The sequence below is a fragment of the Salmo salar genome, chromosome ssa29, assembly GCF_905237065.1.
Source record: "Salmo salar chromosome ssa29, Ssal_v3.1, whole genome shotgun sequence".
NCBI lineage: Eukaryota > Metazoa > Chordata > Actinopteri > Salmoniformes > Salmonidae > Salmo > Salmo salar.
Genome location: NC_059470.1, coordinates 31,308,610 through 31,331,766, shown reverse-complemented (window position 1 = coordinate 31,331,766; position 23,157 = coordinate 31,308,610). Strand labels below are relative to the sequence as shown.

Below are 23,157 nucleotides of genomic sequence, written 5' to 3'. Positions count from 1 at the left end.
AGGTATTACAGTATGTATTACAGTAGGTATTAAAGTGGGTATTACAGTAGGTATTGCAGTAGGTATTACAGTATGTATTACAGTAGGTATTAAAGTGGGTATTACAGTAGATATTGTAGTAGGTATTACAGTAGGTATTACAGTAGGTACTAAAGTGGGTATTACAGTAGATATTGTAGTAGGTATTACAGTATGTATTACAGTAGGTATTAAAGTGGGTATTACAGTAGATGTTGTAGTAGGTATTACAGTAGGTACTAAAGTGGGTATTACAGTAGGAATTGTAGTAGGTATTACAGTAGGTATACAGTAGGTATTAAAGTGGGTATTACAGTAGGTATTACAGTAGATATTGTAGTAGGTATTAATGTGGGTATTACAGTAGGTATTGTAGTAGGTATTACAGTAGTTATTGAAGTGGATATTACAGTAGTTATTGTAGTAGGTATTAAAGTGGATATTACAGTAGGTATTGTAGTAGGTATTACAGTAGTTATTGTAGTAGGTATTAAAGTGGATATTACAGTAGGTATACAGTAGGTATTGCAGTGGGTATTACTGTAGGTATTAAAGTGGGTATTACAGTAGGTATTGTAGTAGGTATTAAAAAGGGTATTACAGTAGGTATTGTAGTAGGTATTGTAAAGTGGGTATTGCAGTAGGTATTAAAGTGGGTATTACAGTAGGGTTAACAGTGGGTATTGTAGTAGGTATTACAGTAGGTATTACAGAAGGTATTGTAGTAGGTATTACAGTAGGTATTACAGTAGGTATTACAGAAGGTATTGTAGTAGGTATTACAGCAGGTATTGTATTAGGTATTACAGTAGGTATTGCAGTGGGTGTTGTAGTGGGTATTGCAGTAGGCATTAAGGAAGGTTTTCTAGTAGGTATCTTAGTAGGTATTGTAGTAGGTATTACAGTAGGTTTTGCAGTAAGTATTACAGTAGGTATTACAGAAGGTATTGTAGTAGGTATTACAGTAGGTATTACAGCAGGTATTGTATTAGGTATTACAGGAGATATTGCAGTGGGTGTTGTAGTAGGTATTGCAGTAGGCATTAAGGTAGGTTTTACAGTAGGTATCTTAGTAGGTATTGTAGTAGGTATTACAGTAGATTTTGCAGTAGGTATTACAGAAGGTATTGTAGTAGGTATTACAGTAGGTATTATAGAAGGTATTGTAGTAGGTATTACAGTAGGTATTTTAGTAGGTATTGCAGTGGGTGTTGTAGTAGGTATTGCAGTAGGCATTAAGGAAGGTTTTACAGTAGGTATCTTAGTAGGTATTGTAGTAGGTTTTACAGTAGGTATTGTAGTAGTTATTAAAGTGGGTATTGCAGTACGTATTACAGTAGGTTTTGCAGTAGGTATTGTAGTAGGTATTACAGTAGGTATTGTAGAAAGTATAGCAGTAGATATTACAGTAGGTATTGTAGAAAGTATAGCAGTAGGTATTACAGTAGGTATTGTAGAAAGTATAGCAGTAGGTATTACTGCAGGTATTAAAGTGGGTATTACAGTAGGTATTGTAGTAGGTATTACAGTAGGTATTGCAGTAGGTATTGTAGTAGGTATTACAGTAGGTATTGCAGTAGGTATTGAAGTGGGTATTACAGTAGGTATTGTAGTAGGTATTAAAGTAGGTATTGCAGTAGGTATTACAGTAGTTATTGTAGTAGGTATTAAAGTGGATATTACAGTAGGTATTACAGTAGGTATTGTAGTAGGTATACAGAAGGTATTGCAGTGGGTATTACAGTAGGTATTGTAGTAGGTATTAAAAAGGGTATTACAGTAGGTATTGTAGTAGGTATTGCAGTAGGTATTGTAGTAGGTATTACAGTAGGTATGGAGTAGGTATTGTAAAGTGGGTATTGCAGTAGGTATTAAAGTGGGTATTACAGTAGGGGGAGCAGTGGGTATTGTAGTAGGTATTACAGTAGGTATTGCAGTAGTTAAAGTGGGTATTACAGTAGGTATTACAGAAGGTATTGTATTAGGTATTACAGTAGGTATTGCAGTAGATATTACAGTAGGTATTGCAGTAGGTATTGTAGTAGGTATTGCAGTAGGTATTACAGTGGGTATTGTAGTAGGTATTAAAGTGGGTATTACAGTAGGTATTGTAGTAGGTATTAAAGTAGTTATTGTAGTAGGTATTAAAGTGGATATTACATTAGGTATTACAGTGGGTATTACAGTAGGTATTACAGTAGGTATTAAAAAGGGTATTACAGTAGGTATTGTAGTAGGTTTTACAGTAGGTATTGTAGTAGTTATTAAAGTGGGTATTACAGAAGGTATTGTAGTAGGTATTACAGTAGGTATTACAGCAGTTATTGTAGTAGGTATTACAGTAGGTTTTGTAGTAGGTATTACAGTAGGTTTTGTAGTAAGTATTACAGTAGGTATTGCAGTGGGTGTTGTAGTAGGTATTGCAGTAGGCATTAAGGTAGGTTTTACAGTAGGTATCTTAGTAGGTATTGGAGTAGTTCAAGTGGGTATTACAGTAGGTTTTGTAGTAGGTATTGTATTAGGTATTCTAGTAGGTATTACAGTAGGTATTAAAGCGGGTATTACAGTGGGTATTGTAGTAAGTATTACAGTAGGTATTGTAGTAGGTATTACAATAGGTATAGCATTAGGTATTAAAATGGGTATTAAAGTTGGTATTGTAGTAGGTATTACAGTAGGTATTACAGTAGGTATTACAGTAGGTTTTGTAGTAGGTATTGCAGTGGGTATTGTAGTAGGTATTAAAGTAGGTTTTACAGTAGGTATTCTGTAAGTATTACAGTAGTTATTGCAACTTGATCTCATGCTCAATACCTCTACAGTATGTTGTTGTATTGTATTGTATAAGCTAACCGCTACTGTACCATGTATGCATCCACAAGTTACTGTTTGTTTTGTGGTAGTATACATATGCATGATCTTTCTCTACGGGGAGGATGTCATATATGCCAAGTGCTCAGCCATCTCCTTACATCAGAGATTGTCACGACTCCCGCCGAAGTCAACCCCTCTCCTTGTTCGGGGGCGTTCTGCGGTCGACGTCACCGGGTTACTAGTTGCCACCGATCGATGTTTCCCTGTTCGTTTGGTTTTGTCTTTATTGTGTACACCTGTTTTGATTTCCCTAATTATGTTCATTATTTAAACCTCTGCATTTCCTGTTTGTCTTGTCGGTGATTGTTTGTCCGTTTAGTGTAGTTGGAGGTGTTTTCTCCAGACTATGTATTTTTATGAGAAGATGGATTTGAATAATTTTAGTAAACTCGTTTTGTTTACCTTCATCCCTGTGTCCTGCGCCTGACTCCTCCACTTCTCTAAGAAGATCCGTTACAGAGATACAGTAGGATACATGAGAAATCTATTTATATTTATTTAAAAAATGTAAAAGAATGTATTAAAAATTATACATTTCAATGTTTCCATTGCATTTACAACTCTACTGATAGTTTTGTCACAAAAACTGTAAAAAAAAATATGTATATAAAAGCAAATGTACCTACTCTGGTCTTTGCACATGCTCTCTAGCCAACAGCTTGCAGATACAGTGCAGGTAGGCTGGTCTACATAATGATATTGGATAAGAGCGAGAATTTGTCAAACGGCAGTCAAGCATCATGTCACCAGAATAACACCCTCGATATTTATTGGAAAGGACCATCAAGATCACAGTGCACTTTCACCACCCTCTGAAGTTCATCATAACTTATTTCATCTGTAGCCTAATAAACTGCATGGTTTTCCGAGTCGTAGTGGGAGGACCACACAAGTTTTCTTCGATATGATGGTTATATCAATATTTGTCCATAAAGGGGTTTCCCTCACCATTTATTGCATAAATAAAGATCCTATCATGTCGAAAGAAGTAATTATCTGTCGGCATTTATAAAATTGTGACAAAACTGTCCATCACAGCTGTCGTGTTTTTTTATTCGGTATGACTTTATTCACATAAAAACTGTGAATGGAAACGTGGTAACTGGCTGACATAACGAGAAAAATTGCTGATGCTTTTTACCATACTTAACCTTCCTACTAAAAAATGGCAATTATTTCACTCATATTGTATCTGTTTCATAGAAATCTTGAAACACTGGACAGTTACTTTAAATACAAGGCTGAGTCAGTGTGGCGTCGTTAGCGATAGTCTTGGTTAGCGTGAGAATGTTCATAGTTGCTTGCCGGGTTGATGGTGCCACAGGTGACATGGCCATCATTAGAATTGGTCATGTACCGTTAGCACGGTCGTATCCGGGTGTGGAAGCAGCAGGGAATGGACTTGGACTGAAACTAACCACCAGGGCATTTGTTCTATGTCTCCCTCTCGTCGGGTCTTTAGAATCGTTAATGTGATGACATGCTATTTTTCCAAATTGACTACCTAACGTTTAATTGATTACAATATTGAATTGAATCATGCAACAATTAACTCATTAGTAACAAGGGGCACCACAGAGAAGTTTATTTAAGGAGTTCCGTCTTCCGAATGAACTCTTAGAGCACTAAAGATCTCTTACATTTCAGTCATCAATCAGTCGCTAATTATTATTATTAATTATTATTTACCTTCTATCAGTCTCATCTGAATGTCGTAAAATTCTTGGTTACCTGCACGAACCCTAGTTTCCATATGAATCAGCAATATACAAATTGGCTTAATTATTTATTTTCTAACTAAATAAATCACAGAAATACATAAAACAAACAAACAGTAGATATTGGTTACTAACAATGATAGAAAAGTCCCTAGCGGGCTAAGCCAATATGATGGCTTGGTAGACAAAAAGGAAAGGGGTGGGGACTGAGAAAGAGCGGGAAAGACAAAATGGATTCACTACACACAGTCTATAATTATATTCATTGAAATGCTAATCCTTTGCACATGAACGGCCGCTAATTCGAGAATAGTTGCAATTTATATATTTACGCCCGTATGTCGTTGTTGTCTTCACTGTTGGAATCCTCGATCGTCCTTTAGGGTCCATCAGGGTCTCTGGTTTCCCAGAAGACACAAATGTCTTTCGTGGATGTACGTGGTTAGATTGCATACTTCAGAGTACCATTCGGAAATGTTCTCATAAATGCTTCGACGGTTGTCGGTATTCTCGTTCTATATTTACGTCATTTCTATGTGCAGACTAGTAATTATAGGTCTAAGATTTGCTCTTATTCTGTAGTGATCGATAGTCTCAGAGTTTAACCATTTCCAGACGTGTAGCCAATGCTCCACATGGTATGGTCTTGTCCTTTGGTAGAGTTGTAGTGCCAACTATTTCAGCTGCATGTTTTCTAGTCTTAGAAATTCAACCATTTGCAACCTTAGCTTAGTTTGCGTGGTCTGGTGTGAATTTCATCAGGGTTTTATACATTTAAGTAGAAAAGGGCGGTTCCATGATGCCTACGTAATGTCTATGCTCACGTGGGCGTGGCCACTGACTAGCTAATCTTCGTATGAAAATCCATACTCTCATTTAGAAGGTTAACAAAACCTTGCATCTTTTCACAAATAGTCTCATGTTTAATCATATATGTTTCACAATTGTCACGACTTCCCGCCGAAGTCGGTCACTCTCCTTGTTCGGGTGGCGTTCGGCGTCAATGGCCTTCTAGCCATCGCCGATCCACTTTTCATTTTCCATGTGTTTTGTCCTTGTCTTACACACCTGGTTTCAATTCCCCAATTACTTGTTCATTATTTAACCCTCTGTTCCCCCGTTTGTTTGTGAGTAATTGTTTTTTGTATTGAAGTCCGTATTTGTGGCCTTGTATTTATACAACGTGTAATGTGATATTATTGAGTAAAATTGCTTTCATTACTCATATCTGCTGTCCTGTGCCTGACTCATCTCACCAGCTACACACAGACGCTTCACACACAATATTTAGATGTAAACCTGACAGCTGAGAAATGTGTTTCCTGTCCTTCATGAGATCACCAAAAGAAACACACTCGTCATAACTGTCCCTTAATTGTCCACAGACCATTCCCACATTCTCAAAAGTGGAAATATTGTTTCATTATCCCATCTTGGGGATTTAGGAGTTTGACCAAGTCTATCTTTTTGGCAGTTTCTACCAGGTATTTATGATCCTCCCCCCAGGGCACGTCCTGACACGCTTTCTGAGACAATAGAATAATAAAAATGCATCTGTTTGTTCTGGATTCTTTCAGTAACATAAATATAACATACTTAATGCATAATAAATCTATTTAGTTTATTCCCGTTGTTCCTGAAATAACTTAGTGTTCTTATACCCAAGTGGCGCAGTGGACTAAGGCACTGCATCGCAGTGTTGCGGCGTGACTAGGAGTCCCATAGGGCGGTACACAATTGGCCCAGCGTCATCCGGGTAAAGGGAGGGTTTGGCCAGGGGGGGGCTTTACTTGACTCATCACGCTCTAGCGACTCTGTGGCGGGCCGGGCGCCTGCAGGCTGACCTTGGTCTTCAGTTGCACAGTGTTTCCTCTGACACATTGGTGCAGCTGGCTTCCAGGTTAAGCAAGCGTGTGTTAAGAAGCGCGGCTTGGCAGGCCATGTTTCTGAGGACGCATGACTCGACCTTCCCCTCTCCCGAGCCCGTTGGGGAGTTGCAGCTATGAGACAAGATCGTAATCACAAAATTGGGAAGAAAAATAGGGTAAATATTACAACAAAAATTTAAATAAAGTGTTCTTATAATGTTCATATAGTTATTTACTGCAACTCTCTCTCTTTTCTGTAACTTGCTGTCAGAGCACGCCACTGTAACTATGACAATCGTACCAATCGTTAACTATGACAATGGCCCACACTGATGCCATCTGTGCCCAATCAAAACTGTGTCCCCAAAGGGAGGAAAGGAAAGCTTCTTTTCCCCATCGGGTCTGAAACCAAACCCTCGGCCTCTGTCTCAGCCTGATTCTTTGTAGGGGAGAGGAACACTGGTTCTATTCCGTGGGACTGAACAATCTGAGACTGGAGCTGGACACTAATTCGGACACTTATAAGAAATGCCGCTATGCCCTCTGACGAACAATCAAACAGGCAAAGCTTCAATACAGGACTAAGATTGAATCCTACTACACTGGCTCTGATGCTCGTCGGATGTGGCAGGGCTTGAAAACTATTACGGACTACAAAGGGAAACACAGCCGCAGCCCAGTGAAGCGAGCCTACCAAACAAGTTAAATGCCTTTTATGCTCGCTTTGAGGCAAGCAACACTGAAGCATGCATGAGAGCACCAGCTGTTCTGGATGACTGTGTGATCACACTTTTTGGAGCCAATGTGAGCAAGACCTTTAAACAGGTCAACATTCACAAAGCTACTCGGCCAGACGGATTACCATGATGTGTACTCAAAGCATGCACGGACCGACTGGCAAGTGCCTTTACTGACATTTACAACATTTTCCTGAACTAGTCTGTAATACCTACATGTTTCAAGCAGACCACCATAGTTGCTGTGCCCAAGAAAGTGAAGGTAACCTGCCTAAATGATTACCTCCCCGTAGCACTCACATCAATGGCCATGAAGTGCTTTGAAAGGCTCACAACACCATTATCCCGGAAACCCTAGACCCAGTCCAATTCGCATACCGCCCCAACAGATCCACAGATGACGCAATCTCAAATCGCACTCCACACTGCCCTTTCCCACCTGGACAAAAGTAACACCTACGTGAGAATGCTATTAATTGACTACAGCTCAGCGTTCAACACCATAGAGCTCACAAAGCTCATCACTAAGCTAAGGACCCTGGGACTAAACACCCCCTTTGCAACTGGATCCTGGACTTCCTGACAGGCCGCCCCCAGGTGGTGAGGGTAGGCAACAACACATCCGCCATGCTGATCCTCAACATAGGGGCCCCTCAGGGGTGCATACTCAGTCCTCTCCTGTACTCCCTGTTCACTAACGACTGCACGGCCAGGCACGACTCCAACACCATCGTTCAGTTTGCCGATGACAACAGTGGTAGGCCTGATCACCGACAACACAGCCTATAGGGAGGTCAGAGACCTGGCCGTGTAGTGCCAGGACAACAACCTCTCCCTCAACATGATCAAGACAAAGGAGTTGATTGTGGACTACAGGGAAAGGAGGACGGAGCACGCCCCCATTCTCATCGACGGGGCTGTAGTGGAGCAAGTTGAGAGTTTCAAGTTCCTTAGTATCTACATCACCAACAAACTAACATGGTCCAAGCACACCAAGACCGTCGTGAAGAGGGCATGACAAAACCTATTCCCACTCAGGAGACTGAAAAGATTGGCATGGGTCCTCAAAAGGTTCTACAGCTGCACCATCGAGAGCATCCTGACTGGTTGCATCACTGCCTGGCATGGAAACTGCTCAGCCTCCGACCGCAAGGCACTACAGATGGTAGTGCGTACGGCCCAGTACATCACTGGGGCCAAGCTTCCTGCCATCCAGGACCTCTATACCAGGCCGTGTCAGGGAATGCCCTAAGAATTGTCAAAGACTCCAGCCACCCAAGTCATAGACTGTTCTCTCTGCTACTGCACGGCAAGAGGTACCGGAGAACCAAGTCTAGGTCCAAGAGGCTTCTAAACAGCTTCTACCCCCAAGCCATAAGACTCTTGAACATCTAATCAAGTGGCTATCCAGACTATTTGCATTGCCCCCCCTCTTTTAAGCTGCTGCTACTCTCTGTTTATTATCTATGCAGTCACTTTAATAACTCTACCTACTGTACATGTACATATTAACTCGACTAACCGGTGCCCTCGGACACTGACTCTGCACCGGTACCCCCTGTATATAGCCTCGCAATTGTTATTTTACTGCTGCTCTTTAATTATTTGTTACTTTTATTAGGTATTTTTCTTAAAACTGCGTTGTTGGTTAAGGGCTTGTAAGTAAGCATTTCACTGTAAAGTCTACACCTGTTGTATTCGGTGCATGTGACAAATACAATTAGATTTGTAAGGGCTATTTGACCAAGAAGGAGTGATGGAGTGCTGCATCAGATGACCTGGCCTCCAGAATCACCCGACCTCAACCCAACTGAGATGGTTTGGGATGAGTTGGACCGCAGAGTAAAGGAAAAGCCGCCAACAAGTGCTCAGCATATGTGGGAACAACAACACTGTTGGAAAAGCATTCCAGGTGAAGCTGGTTGAGAGAATGCTGAGTGCAAAGCTGTCATCAAGGCAAAGTGTGGCTACTTAGAAGAATCTCAAATATAACATTATTTGTTTAACACTTCGTTCACTACATGATTCCATATGTGCTATTTCATAGTTTTGATGTCTTCACTATTATTCTACTATGTAGAAAATAGTAATGAATTAGTGGGTCCAAACTTTTGACTGGTACTGTATGTTTACCAGGACTTCTAATCTAAACCTGTATCTGGGTTGTTGTGATAACTCAGATTCCACAAGATACAGATCTGAAGAGGATGAGAGGACAACGAGCTGTGGTGATCTGTCAGTAACCTTGGTAATGTTGGCATAACCTTACCCAAATGTTGTCAATGTAGGCTACTTCTTGCTCAGTGTCACTCTGTCAATCATGCCACTGCAACAAATACAGGTTTCTCCTCTACAACTAATCTGCCCACCATAACCCAGACCTGTGTGTGGGTGTGCATGCCTACTGAAAAACAAATGACAAAATACAAATCCTCAAATTAAAACGTTAAAAAAAATGTATACATTATAAATTGATCATTATGATACAGTACAAAGTTCACAATGGCAAAACATATAACTTGTGATAAAAATACATTTCTGAAATCATTCTTATATTACAGTTACATAACAGCAACACTATCACATCCAAACACACTGGCTGAGAGATGAAGAAATGATTTCTTATTGCACAATTCAGTGTAACAGAACACAATAAGCTCAGGTCATCCATTGCGTTCTGTCAGTTTAGTCCATATACACATTTGAGAATATATCAGTATTCTCCAACGGACCCTGATCCCACATAATTCTCCCTTAAACGTGCGTGCGTGCGCACACACACACACACACACACACACACACACACACTTTCTCTCTTCCTCAAGCTATGCCAGAGTTCTCGCCTGATAGAACCATCTTAGTGTGGTCGTCATCATGCTCGTCGTCAGGGAGTGGCTCGTACTGGCGACGATACAACATGCGGGTTACCAAGGTGATGATGAACATCTCCAGGATTAACAACTGTTGACTCATCACTACAGAGAGAGGAGGAGGGCGTGGGAGAGAGAGAGAGATGGGAGAGAGAGGGGAAGAGAGAGGAGGAGGGCGTGGGAGAGAGAGAGATGGGAGAGAGAGGGGGGAAGAGAGAGGAGGAGGGCGTGGGAGAGAGAGAGAGATGGGAGAGAGAGAGGGGGGAAGAGAGAGGAGGAGGGCGTGGGAGAGAGAGAGATGAGAGAGAGAGAGGGGGAAGAGAGGAGGAGGGCGTGGGAGAGAGAGAGAGATGAGAAAGAGAGAGGGGAAGAGAGAGGAGGAGGGCGTGAGAGAGAGAGAGATGGGAGAGAGAGAGGGGGGAAGAGAGAGGAGGAGGGCGTGGGAGAGAGAGAGAGATGAGAGAGAGAGAGGGGGAAGAGAGAGGAGGAGGGCGTGGGAGAGAGAGAGATGAGAGAGAGAGAGGGGGAAGAGAGAGGAGGAGGGCGTGGGAGAGAGAGAGAGATGGGAGAGAGAGAGGGGGAAGAGAGAGGAGGAGGGCGTGGGAGAGAGAGAGATGAGAGAGAGAGAGATGGGAGAGAGAGAGGGGAAGAGAGAGAAGGAGGGCGTGGGAGAGGGAGAGATGAGAGAGAGAGAGGGGGGAAGAGAGAGGAGGAGGGTGTGGGAGAGAGAGAGAGATGGGAGAGAGAGAGGGGGGAAGAGAGAGGAGGAGGGCGTGGGAGAGAGAGAGAGATGGGAGAGAGAGAGGGGGGAAGAGAGGAGGAGGGCGTGAGAGAGAGAGAGAGAGGGGGGAAGAGAGAGGAGGAGGGCGTGAGAGGGAGAGAGAGAGTGGGGGGAACGAGAGAGTTGAGGAGGGCGTGGGAGGGAGAGAGAGAGGGGGGAAGAGAGAGGAGGAGGGCGTGGGAGGGAGAGAGAGAGATGGGAGAGAGAGAGGGGAAGAGAGAGGAGGAGGGCGTGGGAGGGAAAGAGATGGGAGAGAGAGAGAGGTTACTTCCGGTATCTTCTGGCCTATGAGGATAGTCTGTGTATGTTTAATAAGGGATATAGTGATGAAGGGATGGATGGAGATGAGGAGAGGGTCTCACAGTATCCCCTGGCCTGAGAGGAGTATGGAGGGGTGCAGGCGATAGTTCCCATCATAGCCAGGATGTTGATGATGGCTGACTGGAGCTGACTCAGCACTAGCACCAGCTACACACACAGCATCATGGGTAAAACATAAAAACACTGGTCAGCATGAGTAAACACATGTTATCATTTGCTGTTTCAGGGTATTAACTGACCTCTGATTGGTTGAGGAGGGCCTTACTGTATACCAGAGTTCTCCAACCCTGTTCCTGGTGAGCTGCCGTCCTGTAGGTTTTCACTCCAACCCTGTTCTTGGAGAGCTACCATCCTGTAGGTTTACACTCAAACCCCAGTTGTAACTAACCTGATTCAGCTAATCAACCAGCTAATTATTAGAATCAAGTGCACTAGATTAGGGCTGGAGTGAAAACCTGCAGGACGGTAGCTCTCCAGGAACAGGGCTGGAGTGAAAACCTACAGGAGGGTATCTCTCCAGGAACAGGGTTGGAGTGAAAACCTACAGGAGGGTATCTCTCCAGGAACAGGGCTGGAGTGAAAACCTACAGGACGGTAGCTCTCCAGGAACAGGGCTGGAGTTAAAACCTACAGGACGGTAGCTCTCCAGGAACAGGGTTGGCGTTAAAACCTACAGGAGGGTATCTCTCCAGGAACAGGGCTGGAGTGAAAACCTGCAGGACGGTATCTCTCCAGGAACAGGGCTGGAGTGAAAACCTGCAGGACGGTAGCTCTCCAGGAACAGGGTTGGCGTTAAAACCTACAGGACGGTAGCTCTCCAGGAACAGGGTTGGAGTTAAAACCTACAGGAGGGTAGCTCTCCAGGAACAGGGTTGGAGTTAAAACCTACAGGACGGTAGCTCTCCAGGAACAGGGTTGGAGAGCCGTGCTTTACGTCTTTCCTCTGATTGGCTCACTTACATAGCGTGTGTGTGTGTGTGTGTGTGTGTGTGTGTGTGTGTGTGTGTGTGTGTGTGTGTGTGTGATCTCACCTGGTACATGGCGTATTTGGGAATGATCTTGAGGCTGCGCAGCACGGTCCTGAGATGCATGAACATGATGGCTACAGGCCACAGTGCTATGATGGTCAGGACCCCCACTCCCAGTGATATCCAGATAGACGCTCCCGTTACCGCCGTCTGAAACACATACGGTGTTGGGAGTGTATGTGTGTGTAGATAGTCCCTGGTTCAAGCCCAGGTTGTGGAGATGAGTGGGACAGAGGCAACACTGTTGTGTGTGTGTGTGTGTGTGTGTGTGTGTGTGTGTGTGTGTGTGTGTGTGTGTGTGTGTGTGTGTGTGTGTGTGTGTGTGTGTGTGTGTGTGTGTGTGTGTGTGTGTGTGTGAGTTTTCATATGGGCATGTGCGTTTGGGAAGAATATGGTTCTGTATGTGTGATTGTAGGTATGCGTGTGTTGAAGCCCCACACTCACATCTGTAACATCGAAGTTGCCATTGGTCCAGAGGATGACTGACAGAATGGTGAAGACAACTTTCATCAGGGCGAACTGGAACGATCCCAACTTCAGCAGGAACAAACTCCGTCTGGAGAAAACCAGAGGAAAACATTCTACCAACATATATTTAATACAGAGAATTACAACGGAGTGTAATAACGCAATTTTTTAACTTATTAGTATGATTTTGTAATATGTCATGCCTCTTTACTGAGTCCTATAGGGTGCAATGACCAGTAAGGGGCATATTTGGGGTGATAATGTTTTCTGACATGTATGGGTCCATATAGAGACAGGGTGAGTGGCCAGGGGTACATTCAACCTGCTGGGGCCTGAACCAATACAGATAGTTTTACTACTAAGCAGTGTGTGTTACCGTGTGATGTTAACATGGGGTAGACAGAGGCAGCAGCAGCAACAGGGACCAGTACTGATCTTCAGTTTGTTCCTCCCTGCTCGCCGTAGAAAGGCCTCGTCACCCCCGACCTCCTCGATCATTAGCACCAGGAATTTAAACACTACGATCGCAAAGTAGCTGTGGAGACAGACACAAACATGTTACACACATCAAGAACACCAAGCAGTGAAGGAGGGAAGATAGACAGAGGGAGAGATGGGTTTGGAAAGATCTACACAGACTATTGTAATGGTGTCTTTAATATCTCTATGTTTTGCTGACACAGGGTACCTCTTCCTGCTCTCTAAAGGGTTTCCTGCCTGTCACAGAAGGAGTCTGAGATCAAGAGATCCCCAGATCCACTCAGACACAGGAAGAGATAGAAGGTGGAAGAGAGGAAAGAGGATAGGATGGGAGAGACAGAGACAATATGAGAGAAAAACTGATACGTAGAGAAAATGAAAGACAGGAGAGAGAGAGGAAAAGAGCGGAGGATGAGTAACATACCAGGCGGAGGTCATGTCAGTAAACATGGTGGCTCGGGGAATCCACATCCCCAGACAGGACATGGTGCCAATCACCTGACACACACAGCCGAGACATACAGCCTTAGTTTGGATACTTTAACAATGCAGTCTTCCTAACCGTGCTACTGCCCTAGAATTTCCTAGTAAACTGATGGGATGGGTCATAACTAAAGTTTTTATTTTGCTCCTTGGCCGCATGCGTTTCTACTGTAGAGGGACGTACCAGTAGGAACCAGATTAAAGACTGCCTTCAGTGTGTTTCTACCACATGTGTTTCTACTGTAGAGGGACTAGCAGTAGTACCAGTAGGAACCAGATTAAAGACTGCCTTCAGTGTGTTTCTACCACATGTGTTTCTACTGTAGGGCGACTAGCAGTAGTACCAGTAGGAACCAGATTAAAGACTGCCTTCAGTGTGTTTCTACCACATGTGTTTCTACTGTAGGGTGACTAGCAGTAGTACCAGTAGGAACCAGATTAAAGACTGCCTTCAGTGTGTTTCTACCACATGTGTTTCTACTGTAGAGGGACTAGCAGTAGTACCAGTAGGAACCAGATTAAAGACTGCCTTCAGTGTGTTTCTACCACATGTGTTTCTACTGTAGAGGGACTAGCAGTAGTACCAGTAGGTACCAGATTAAAGACTGCCTTCAGTGTGTTTCTACCACATGTGTTTCTACTGTAGAGGGACTAGCAGTAGTACCAGTAGGAACCAGATTAAAGACTGCCTTCAGTGTGTTTCTACCACATGTGTTTCTACTGTAGGGCGACTAGCAGTAGTACCAGTAGGAACCAGATTAAAGACTGCCTTCAGTGTGTTTCTACCACATGTGTTTCTACTGTAGGGCGACTAGCAGTAGTACCAGTAGGAACCAGATTAAAGACTGCCTTCAGTGTGTTTCTACCACATGTGTTTCTACTGTAGGGCGACTAGCAGTAGTACCAGTAGGAACCAGATTAAAGACTGCCTTCAGTGTGTTTCTACCACATGTGTTTCTACTGTAGGGCGACTAGCAGTAGTACCAGTAGGAACCAGATTAAAGACTGCCTTCAGTGTGTTTCTACCACATGTGTTTCTACTGTAGGGCGACTAGCAGTAGTACCAGTAGGAACCAGATTAAAGGCTGCCTTCAGTGTGTTCTTACCGGCGCTGCCCCGTTGACCCAGATGATGGCGCTCTTCTTGTGGGAGGGAATCTTCCGGTAGATGTACCAACACTCCTCTATGTAGACCAGCATGGACACCGCTGCCATGAAGGTCAGCACTGAGTACAGGATGATACCAAAGATGTCCAACTCTAAGGACAGACAGAGACAGAGAGAGAGAGAGAGGAGGTGTTTATGGGAAGACAATGAAAAGTAGTGAACAGGAAATCAAAAACAGCACCATCCCCTCTGCCAAACACAGAGTAACTAACTCACACATGCAAACGCACGCACACAATTAACTAAGAATAAACTGACACATACACAAATACACTTGTATACATGTCTGCAGACAGCCATGTCAAACAAAATGTTATTTGTCACATGCTTCATAACTTCACTGGGGTAGGGGCCAGCATTCAGAATTTTGGATGAAAAGCGTGCCCAAATTAAACTGCCTGCTACTCAGGCCCAGAAGCTAGGTTATGCATATAATTAGTAGATTAGGATAGACAACACTCTAAAGTTTCCAAAACTGTTAAAATAATGTCTGTGAGCATAACAGAACTGATATGGCAGGCGAAAACCTGAGGAAAATCCATCCAGGAAGTACTATTATTTTGAAAGGCTGTTTTTCCATTGAAAGCCTATCCACCATACAAAGACTTAGGACCCAGTTCATGATCTCTGTGGCTTCTTCTACATGTGGCCAGTCTTTAGGCATTGTTTCAGACTTTTACTCTGAAAAATGAGGGAGATACAGCACTTTCAATGAGTGGACAGTGGAAATTTCCAGACAAAAATAAGCAAAGAAAAAAAACTGTCCATCATTACTTTAAGACATGAAGGTCAGTCAATAAGGAACATTTCAAGAACTTCGAAAGTTTCTTCAAGTGTAGTCGCAAAAACCATCAATCGCTATGATGAAACTGGCTCTCATGAGGATCGCCACAGGAAAAGAAGACCCAGAGTTACCTCTGCTGCAGAGGATAAGTTCATTAAAGTTACCAGCCTCAGAAATTGCAGCCCAAATAAATGCTTTGCAGAGTTCAAGTAACAAACATCTCAACATCAACTATTCAGAGGGGACTTAATGAATAAGGCCTTCATGGTCAAATTGCTGCAAGGAAACCACTCCTAAAAGGACACCAATAAGAAAAATTGACTTGCTTGGGCCAAGTAACACAAGTAATGGACATTAGACCAGTGGAAATCTGTCCCTTAGTCTGATGAGTCCAAATTAGATTTTTCGTTCCAACCGCTGTGTCTTTGTGAGACGCAGAGTAGGTGAACGGATGATCTCTGCATGTGTGGTTCCCACCGTGAAGCATGGAGGTGGTGTGATGGTGCTTTGCTGGTGACATTCAAGGCCCACTTAACCAGCATGACTACCACAGCATTCTGCAGCAATCCGCTATCCCATCTGGTTTGCATTTAGTGGGACTATCATTTCTTTTTCAACAGGACAATGACCCAACACACCTCCAGGCTGTGTAAGGGCTATTTGGCCAAGACGGAGAGTGATGGAGTGCTGCATCAGATGACCTGGCCACCACAATCACCTGACCTCAACCCAATTGAGATGGTTTGGGATGAGTTGGACCGCAGAGTGAAGGAAAAGCAGCCAACAAGTGCTCAGCATATGTGGGAACTTCACCTGGTTGTGAGAATGCGAAGCGTGTGCAAAGCTGTCATCAAGGTAAAGGGTGGCTACTTTGAAAAATCTTAAATAAAAAATGTGGATTTGTTTAACACTTTTTTGGTTACTACATGATGTGTTATTTCATAGTGTTGATGTCTTCACTATTATTCTACAATGTAGAAAATAGTAAAGAAAAACCCTTGAATGAGTAGGTGTGTAAATAAATACACAGTGAATAAGGAATAACAAGTAAAAATAACATGGATATATACAGGGAGAACCGAGTCAACTTTCAGTCTAGTTTATTAGGATCCCCATTAGCTACTGCACGTGTAGAAGCTACTCTTCCTGGGGTCCAAATAAAAAAACGTACAAATACATGACAAAGTACAGAATAGTAATACACAAGACCAACATATGATATTACATTATTATAGGATAGACACCAACAGACAATAACTACTATTTACACACTATTCATATATACATACTAATAATGAATACAAATTATTATATACAGTTTAATTAGATCTTAAAAAAATAGGAGAGGCGCTGTGATAAAAACAAAAATCTGATATCCGTTTTTTAAAGCTAAACTTGTTTTTTTCCTGAGCAACCACTGGTGGCAGAGCTTTCCATGATGACATGGCTCAATACATAACTGAGCGAAACATTAAATCTGTTTTTGGTTTGGGTACAGTGAAGAAATCCACAGTGGCGTGTCTGGTGAGGTATGTCTGTTTGAAGTGTATGCAAATGTACTGAACAAAAATATAAACACAACATGTAAAGTGTTGTTTCGTGTGCTGAAATAAAAGATCCCAGGATTGTTCCATATACACACAAAAAATAATCTCAGATTATGTGCACAAATTTGCTTACATCCCTGTTAGTGAGCATTTCTCCTTTGTCAAGATAATCCATCCACCTGACAGGTGTGGCATATCAAGAAGCTGATTAAACAGCATGATCATTACATAAGTGGACCTTGTGCTTGGGACAATATAAGGCCACTAGAATGTGCAACATAATGCCACAGATGTCTCAAATTGAGGGAGCGTGGAATTGGCATGCTGACTGCAGGAATGTCTCCCAGAGCTTTTGCAGAGAATTTAATCTTCATTTCTCTCTAAACGTAGTTTTAGAGAATTTGGTAGTATGTCCAACCGGCCTCACAACTGCAGACCACGTGTAAACACGCCAGCCCAGGACCTCCACATACAGCTTCTTTACCTGCGGGATCATCTGAGACCAGCCACCCGGACAGCTAATGCAACTGTGAGTTTGAACAACTGAAGAATTTCTGCACAAACTGTCAGAAACCATCTCAGGGAAGCTCATCTGCATGCTCGTCGTCCTCACCACGGTCTTCACCTGAATGCAGTTTGGCGTCGTAACTGACTTCAGTGGGCAAATGCTCACCTTCGATGGTCAGTGGCACGCTGGAGAAGTGTGCCCTTCACGGATGAATCCCAGTTTCAACTGTACCGGGCAGATGGCAGATAGTGTTTATGGCATCGTGTGGGCGAGCAGTTTGCTGATGTCAACATTGTGAACAGAGTTCCCCATGGTGGTGGTGAGGTTATGGTATGGGCAGGCATAAGCTACGGACAACAAACACAATTACATTGTCTCGATGGCAATTTGAATGCACTGAGATACCGTGACGAGATCCTGCGGCCCATTGTCGTGTCAATGCAGGTAGTCTGGGTAGCCATTTAGCTTTGGGCCTTTCTCTGACACCGCCTGGTATAGAGGTCCTGGATGGCAGAGAGCTCAGCCCCAGTGATGGTCTGGGCCGTACTCACCACTCTCTGAAGCGCCTTGCGGTCGGATGCCAAGCAGTTGCTGTACCAAGCGGTGATGCAGCCAGTCAATATGCTCTCAATGGTGCAGCTGTAGAACTTTTTGAGGATCTGAGGGCCCATGACAAAGCTTTTCAGTCTCCTGAGGGGGAAGAGGCACTGTCGTCTTCTCTTCACAACTGTGTGTGGACCATGTTAATTCCTTAGGGAAGTGGGGGAAGGAAGCCCTTGCTCCCTGATTTCTGGGAGAGCATCTTGGTTTGTGAAAGAGGCATAAGGACATGATTAGAGAGGAGCGAGAGAGGAGGGGAGGGATGGGGGAGGGAGATGAGACAAACCCATAAGGACAAGATTAGAGAAGAGCGAGGGGAGGGATGGGGAGAGGATTGTGTTTCAGTCCACTCCAGAGAGTTACAGATGTATTTTTAACACAGTGTCATGAAATTGTTGCTTCTTCAGATCTAGGGTCTGCTTACTGTAATTTAGCCATTAGGAAGGAAAACGCACCCTCCTTTCCAACACACACACACACAATATCAACACCAAGACCGGATTCAGAACTCAGGTTATCCAGAGTGATGCAGAGCAGGGGTATGATGTAGGACTGTTGACCATGCGGTCAAACGTCAGGGATAGGCGGATCTGCAGTACACACATGCTATGCCTGCCTGCTGTTGGTCAGACCAACAGCAGAGCATCCGTCGTCCAAACAGAGCATCCGTCACATCCTATTTATACTGTTCCTACTGGAACCATGGGGTGCTGTAGAGGGAAACTACTTTGCGTGACAATACTTTAGGATTGTAAGCAGGCCTACATACCAGGACACTCAAATTAGTATTATTATACGTTTTTTTACCTTTATTTAACTAGGCAAGTCAGTTAAGAACAAATTCTTATTTTCAATGATGGCCTACCTGGGAACAGTGGGTTAACTGCCTTGTTCAGGGGCAGAACGACAGATTTTTACCTTGTCAACTCGGGGGTTCGATCTGGCACGATAAGTTACGTTTGGTATGGTTAATATGGATGATGGACCTCTACTAATTAATACATACCATACAAAACATAACATACTAATTAAATGTCTCGGATTTACATTTACTAGGGTACGTCTATCTCTGAGTCCAGGTTGGGTTTCCATCCAGCCTGTTTATGTGAGGAAAGTACACGTCTGATAAAGAATTTCACCACAGGCCTGATAGAAACAGCACATTTGTTTGTAAACTTTCCTAATGTCGACAAAACTAAATACAAGGTGGGATATTTTTGTGTCTGCAGAATTAATTATGCAAGAAATGGTGGCAGTAACACCTTTATGCGCAAATATTGATATCATAACCATCATATCGAAGTAAAATTCGAACCAAATGTGAACTGAAAATATGGTTCCAGAAAACAGAAATGCAAAAAGTGAACCATGTGGCCACATTCGCTATATAACACAACATTTTGTGTCAAAGCGATAAGTAAAGTTGAAAATGCGAAGCAAACCCATTTGACTTGTATTTTTAATTGGATACATGGGTATTTAACTGCAAAAGTTAATTTTATGCACTTGTATTACACACAAACTTTTAGGGTACTAGAGGGTACCTGCCCCCACCCTGTAATTCACACTAAGACCACACGATGTCAACAAATTATGTTTTCCGACTACCAGGCTGCCACTGCTCTTGCTCAACAACAAAAATGTCCTGATAATGTATTTACATTCAGTAATCTTGCTCTGATTAGTCATCCTGAGGGTCCCAGAGCTAAAATGTAGCATAGTTTTGTTCGATAAAATAATTTTTTTTATTCAAATGTAGGAACTGGGATCTACATTTTGAACCCCTGCTGTCTCTGGCTCCACACCCACCCCACCCGGCCATCTAGATGTGTGAAAGTAAGTCTATAAGCTAATGATCCATCATGTGTGACATTCCTGGGTGTGTGTCAATTTAAATGTTGTATTACCATATCATTTTTGTATTTTCTCTATAGTTATGTACTTGAAAATGTATCAATTGACCAATTCGGCACATTTGGGCAAACTTGATACAAAATATTGTCCAGTACTGCCATGCTTCACTGGATCAATCTGAAACTTTGCACACACACTGCTGCCATCTAGTGGCCAACATCTAAATTGCGCCTAAACTGCAACATTATGATGGCCTTTCTCTACATTTAAAAGATGACGAAAAAACTACAAAAAATGTGAAAGCGCATGATTTTTTGTTTGTATTATCTTTTACCAGATCTAATGTGTTATATTCTCCTACATTCACTTCACATTTCCACAAACTTCAAAGTATTTCCTTTCACATGGTATCAAGAATATGCATATCCTTGCTTCAGGTCCTGAGCTACATGCAGTTAGATTTGGGTATGTCATTTTAGGAGAAAATTGAAAAAAAAAAGTACGATCCTTAAGAGAGCTGTTTTCAGTCACAGATATGGACTGGATTAGGTGTGAGCAGTGCAGGAAGTACATATGCTCATGAGTTGTGCTCCAATTTTACCGGGGATAGCTTTATTTGTGATTTATGTACAAATTAGAATCGTGCAATAGCAGAGCATAAGAGAGTTGCCACAACAATGTTACACTGAATTAATTAGTTAAGTTAGTTATTAAATGTGCAATTTCAATGTTAATGTTATATTCCATTACAATATTATATTCCATTTTTTTATTATAATGAATTAAAAATAACTATTTTAAACCTTTTGCCCTCGAATGTCATTTTAAAGACTGCTGGGATTTAGTGCAATTGTACATAATAGCAGTGGTGTAAAGTACATAAGTAAAAATATTTTAAGTACTACTTTAGTATTTTTTTTTGTATTTGTACTTTACTATTTATATATTTGACAACTTTTACTCCACCACATTCCTAAAGAAAATAATGTACTTTTTACTCTTTACATTTTGCCTTACACCCAAAAGTACTCGTTACATTTTGAATGCTTAGCAGGACAGTAAATTTGTCTAATTCACGCACTTATCAAGAGAACATCCCTGGTCATCCCTACTGCCTCTGATCTGGCAGACTCCCTAAACACAAATGCTTTGTTTGTAAATTATGTCTGAGTGTTGAACTGTGACCCTGGCTACCGTAAATTTTTAAAAAACAATAAAATTGTGTCATCTGGTTTGCTTAATATAAGACATTTTAAATGATTTATACTTTTACTTTTGATATTCATGTACATTTAAAACCAAATACTTTTCGACTTTTACTCAAGTAGTATTTTACTGGGTAACCTTAACTTTTACTTGAGTAATTTTCTTTTAAAAAGGTGCCTATACTTTTACTCAAGTATAAAAATTGAGTAGTTTTTCCACCACCTCAAAATGGATTGTATGGAAAAGGAACATCAAAGAAAGAACAAAGAGAATGATTGTGCAGCTGAGATAAAAAAGAGGGACTTTATATCAAATCTCCTCATACTGCTGGTATTAATGGTGACATGTGCAACAACATTTCCCACCCATATTTTATTTAAATCATTAAAATAAGATAACTAGACTTAGCTTCTAAGTTTTACTTACTAAATAAAACTGATTAAATGGATTTTAACACTTCTGTGAAACCTTATCCCATAATTTTATAGGGTAACTGCCCCCCCCCCCCATACTTAAAAAAGCATCCCTTTTCTAAAAACAACATTTCATGAAATAACTAAAAAAAAGTGTAACCTGTAGCCATTTATTTCCCTTCACAGTTTATTAGCCTAAGAATGACCTTCATCCACATACCATTTTTTTTTTTCTCCAAACATTTATTTTTTGAGTCAGCAATTTGACATTGTTCTTAGTGGGGGCTAGTTACCCCCTAGTACCCTAGTCACAAGAAGTCAATTTAATGGAAACATCTCAATTAGACGATATCATTGTTTTCGTGCGGATTTTAGAATATTCGCATGAAAATCTGTCATCAATTGGATGGAAACTTAGCTAACGTAGCCTAGAATGTAACCAACCTGAATGTGTGTTTAATAGCCCATGGACCTGGTGGCAAATTGGCAATGCATTTTCAATGTTTACAGGACAAGCGCAATCAATCAGTCAGAAAAAAGTAGCTGCCTGCAGATTGGAGAAACTAACGGCACTTGGCACTGGGCAGCTAAAAAGATCTCGTTGGCTAGTTATGAAAGCGCAGCTACTGGCCTAGACGAGCGGCTCAACTCACGGAGAATGATGTCGATGGCCACGGGAGGTTTTTCACTGCAGCTTGGGTCGATGGTTCGGTTCCCGTCCATCCTTAGTCAGCTTGGTTAGAAGTTCTGGAGCAAGTAGAGAGAGGGAGGCGGGGGACGAAAACAAAGAGGTATCTATCCCTCAACCACTCCGACGCATTCAGTTGGCAGCAGTCAGTGGTGATAGGAAATGAATGAATAAATAAAGAATGCGTGGAGTGCTGCTGCTAGGGCCATCCGCTCCGGCTCCCCTCTGGAATGCGCAACTGCGGGCGAAATCAGAGAGGAATCACGGATTTCTAAACACTTGAGAAATAGTTGGACCTGCCTTCTGCTCCGGCTTCATCGCACGGTCGCTTTCTGGGAACTCACAGGCTTGTCTCTGCTCGTTGTAGGGCTAGGGACCCCTCCACGGGACCAATTGTGCAATCATGCCCAGCGCGCGGTGAATTACTCAAACGTTTGCCTACTAGTTCGCACTCCCCTCTCTCTTTCGCTCTCTCTGCAGTGAAGAGCCATAGAAAATTATAGAGGCATTTGGTAGCCAAAAGGCTGTCTTAACATGGGCAGCGCCATTGAGGGCTTCCATTATGTTTCTGCCATTTTAAAGTAGCCTAGTCAAAGTAGTCAACTGAGTTGTAGCATCAATGGCGTTGCCCATGCTGTCACATAGGCTATAATGGTACATATACAGTATAAAGATGAATCAGTTATCTATCTCTAAGTGCAGAGCGGATTCTGTGAACGTGCTGCGTGCTACATGAGTAGGCTCA

General features: G+C 42.4%; 1 protein-coding gene across 1 annotated transcript; it reads right to left on the bottom strand.

The window, feature by feature from the left end:
* Positions 1 to 9,648: 9,648 nt before the first annotated feature.
* Positions 9,649 to 22,848, bottom strand: LOC106590594 (organic solute transporter subunit alpha). Its single transcript, XM_014181709.2, has 8 exons — positions 22,378 to 22,848; positions 14,753 to 14,904; positions 13,588 to 13,661; positions 13,060 to 13,218; positions 12,660 to 12,771; positions 12,219 to 12,365; positions 11,229 to 11,334; positions 9,649 to 10,190 (listed from the first exon to the last, which is right to left on the bottom strand). The coding sequence occupies exons 1-8, from the start codon at positions 22,445 to 22,447 to the stop codon at positions 10,036 to 10,038; spliced, it is 975 nt and encodes a 324-aa protein (XP_014037184.1). The 5' UTR covers positions 22,448 to 22,848; the 3' UTR covers positions 9,649 to 10,035.
* Positions 22,849 to 23,157: the final 309 nt, after the last annotated feature.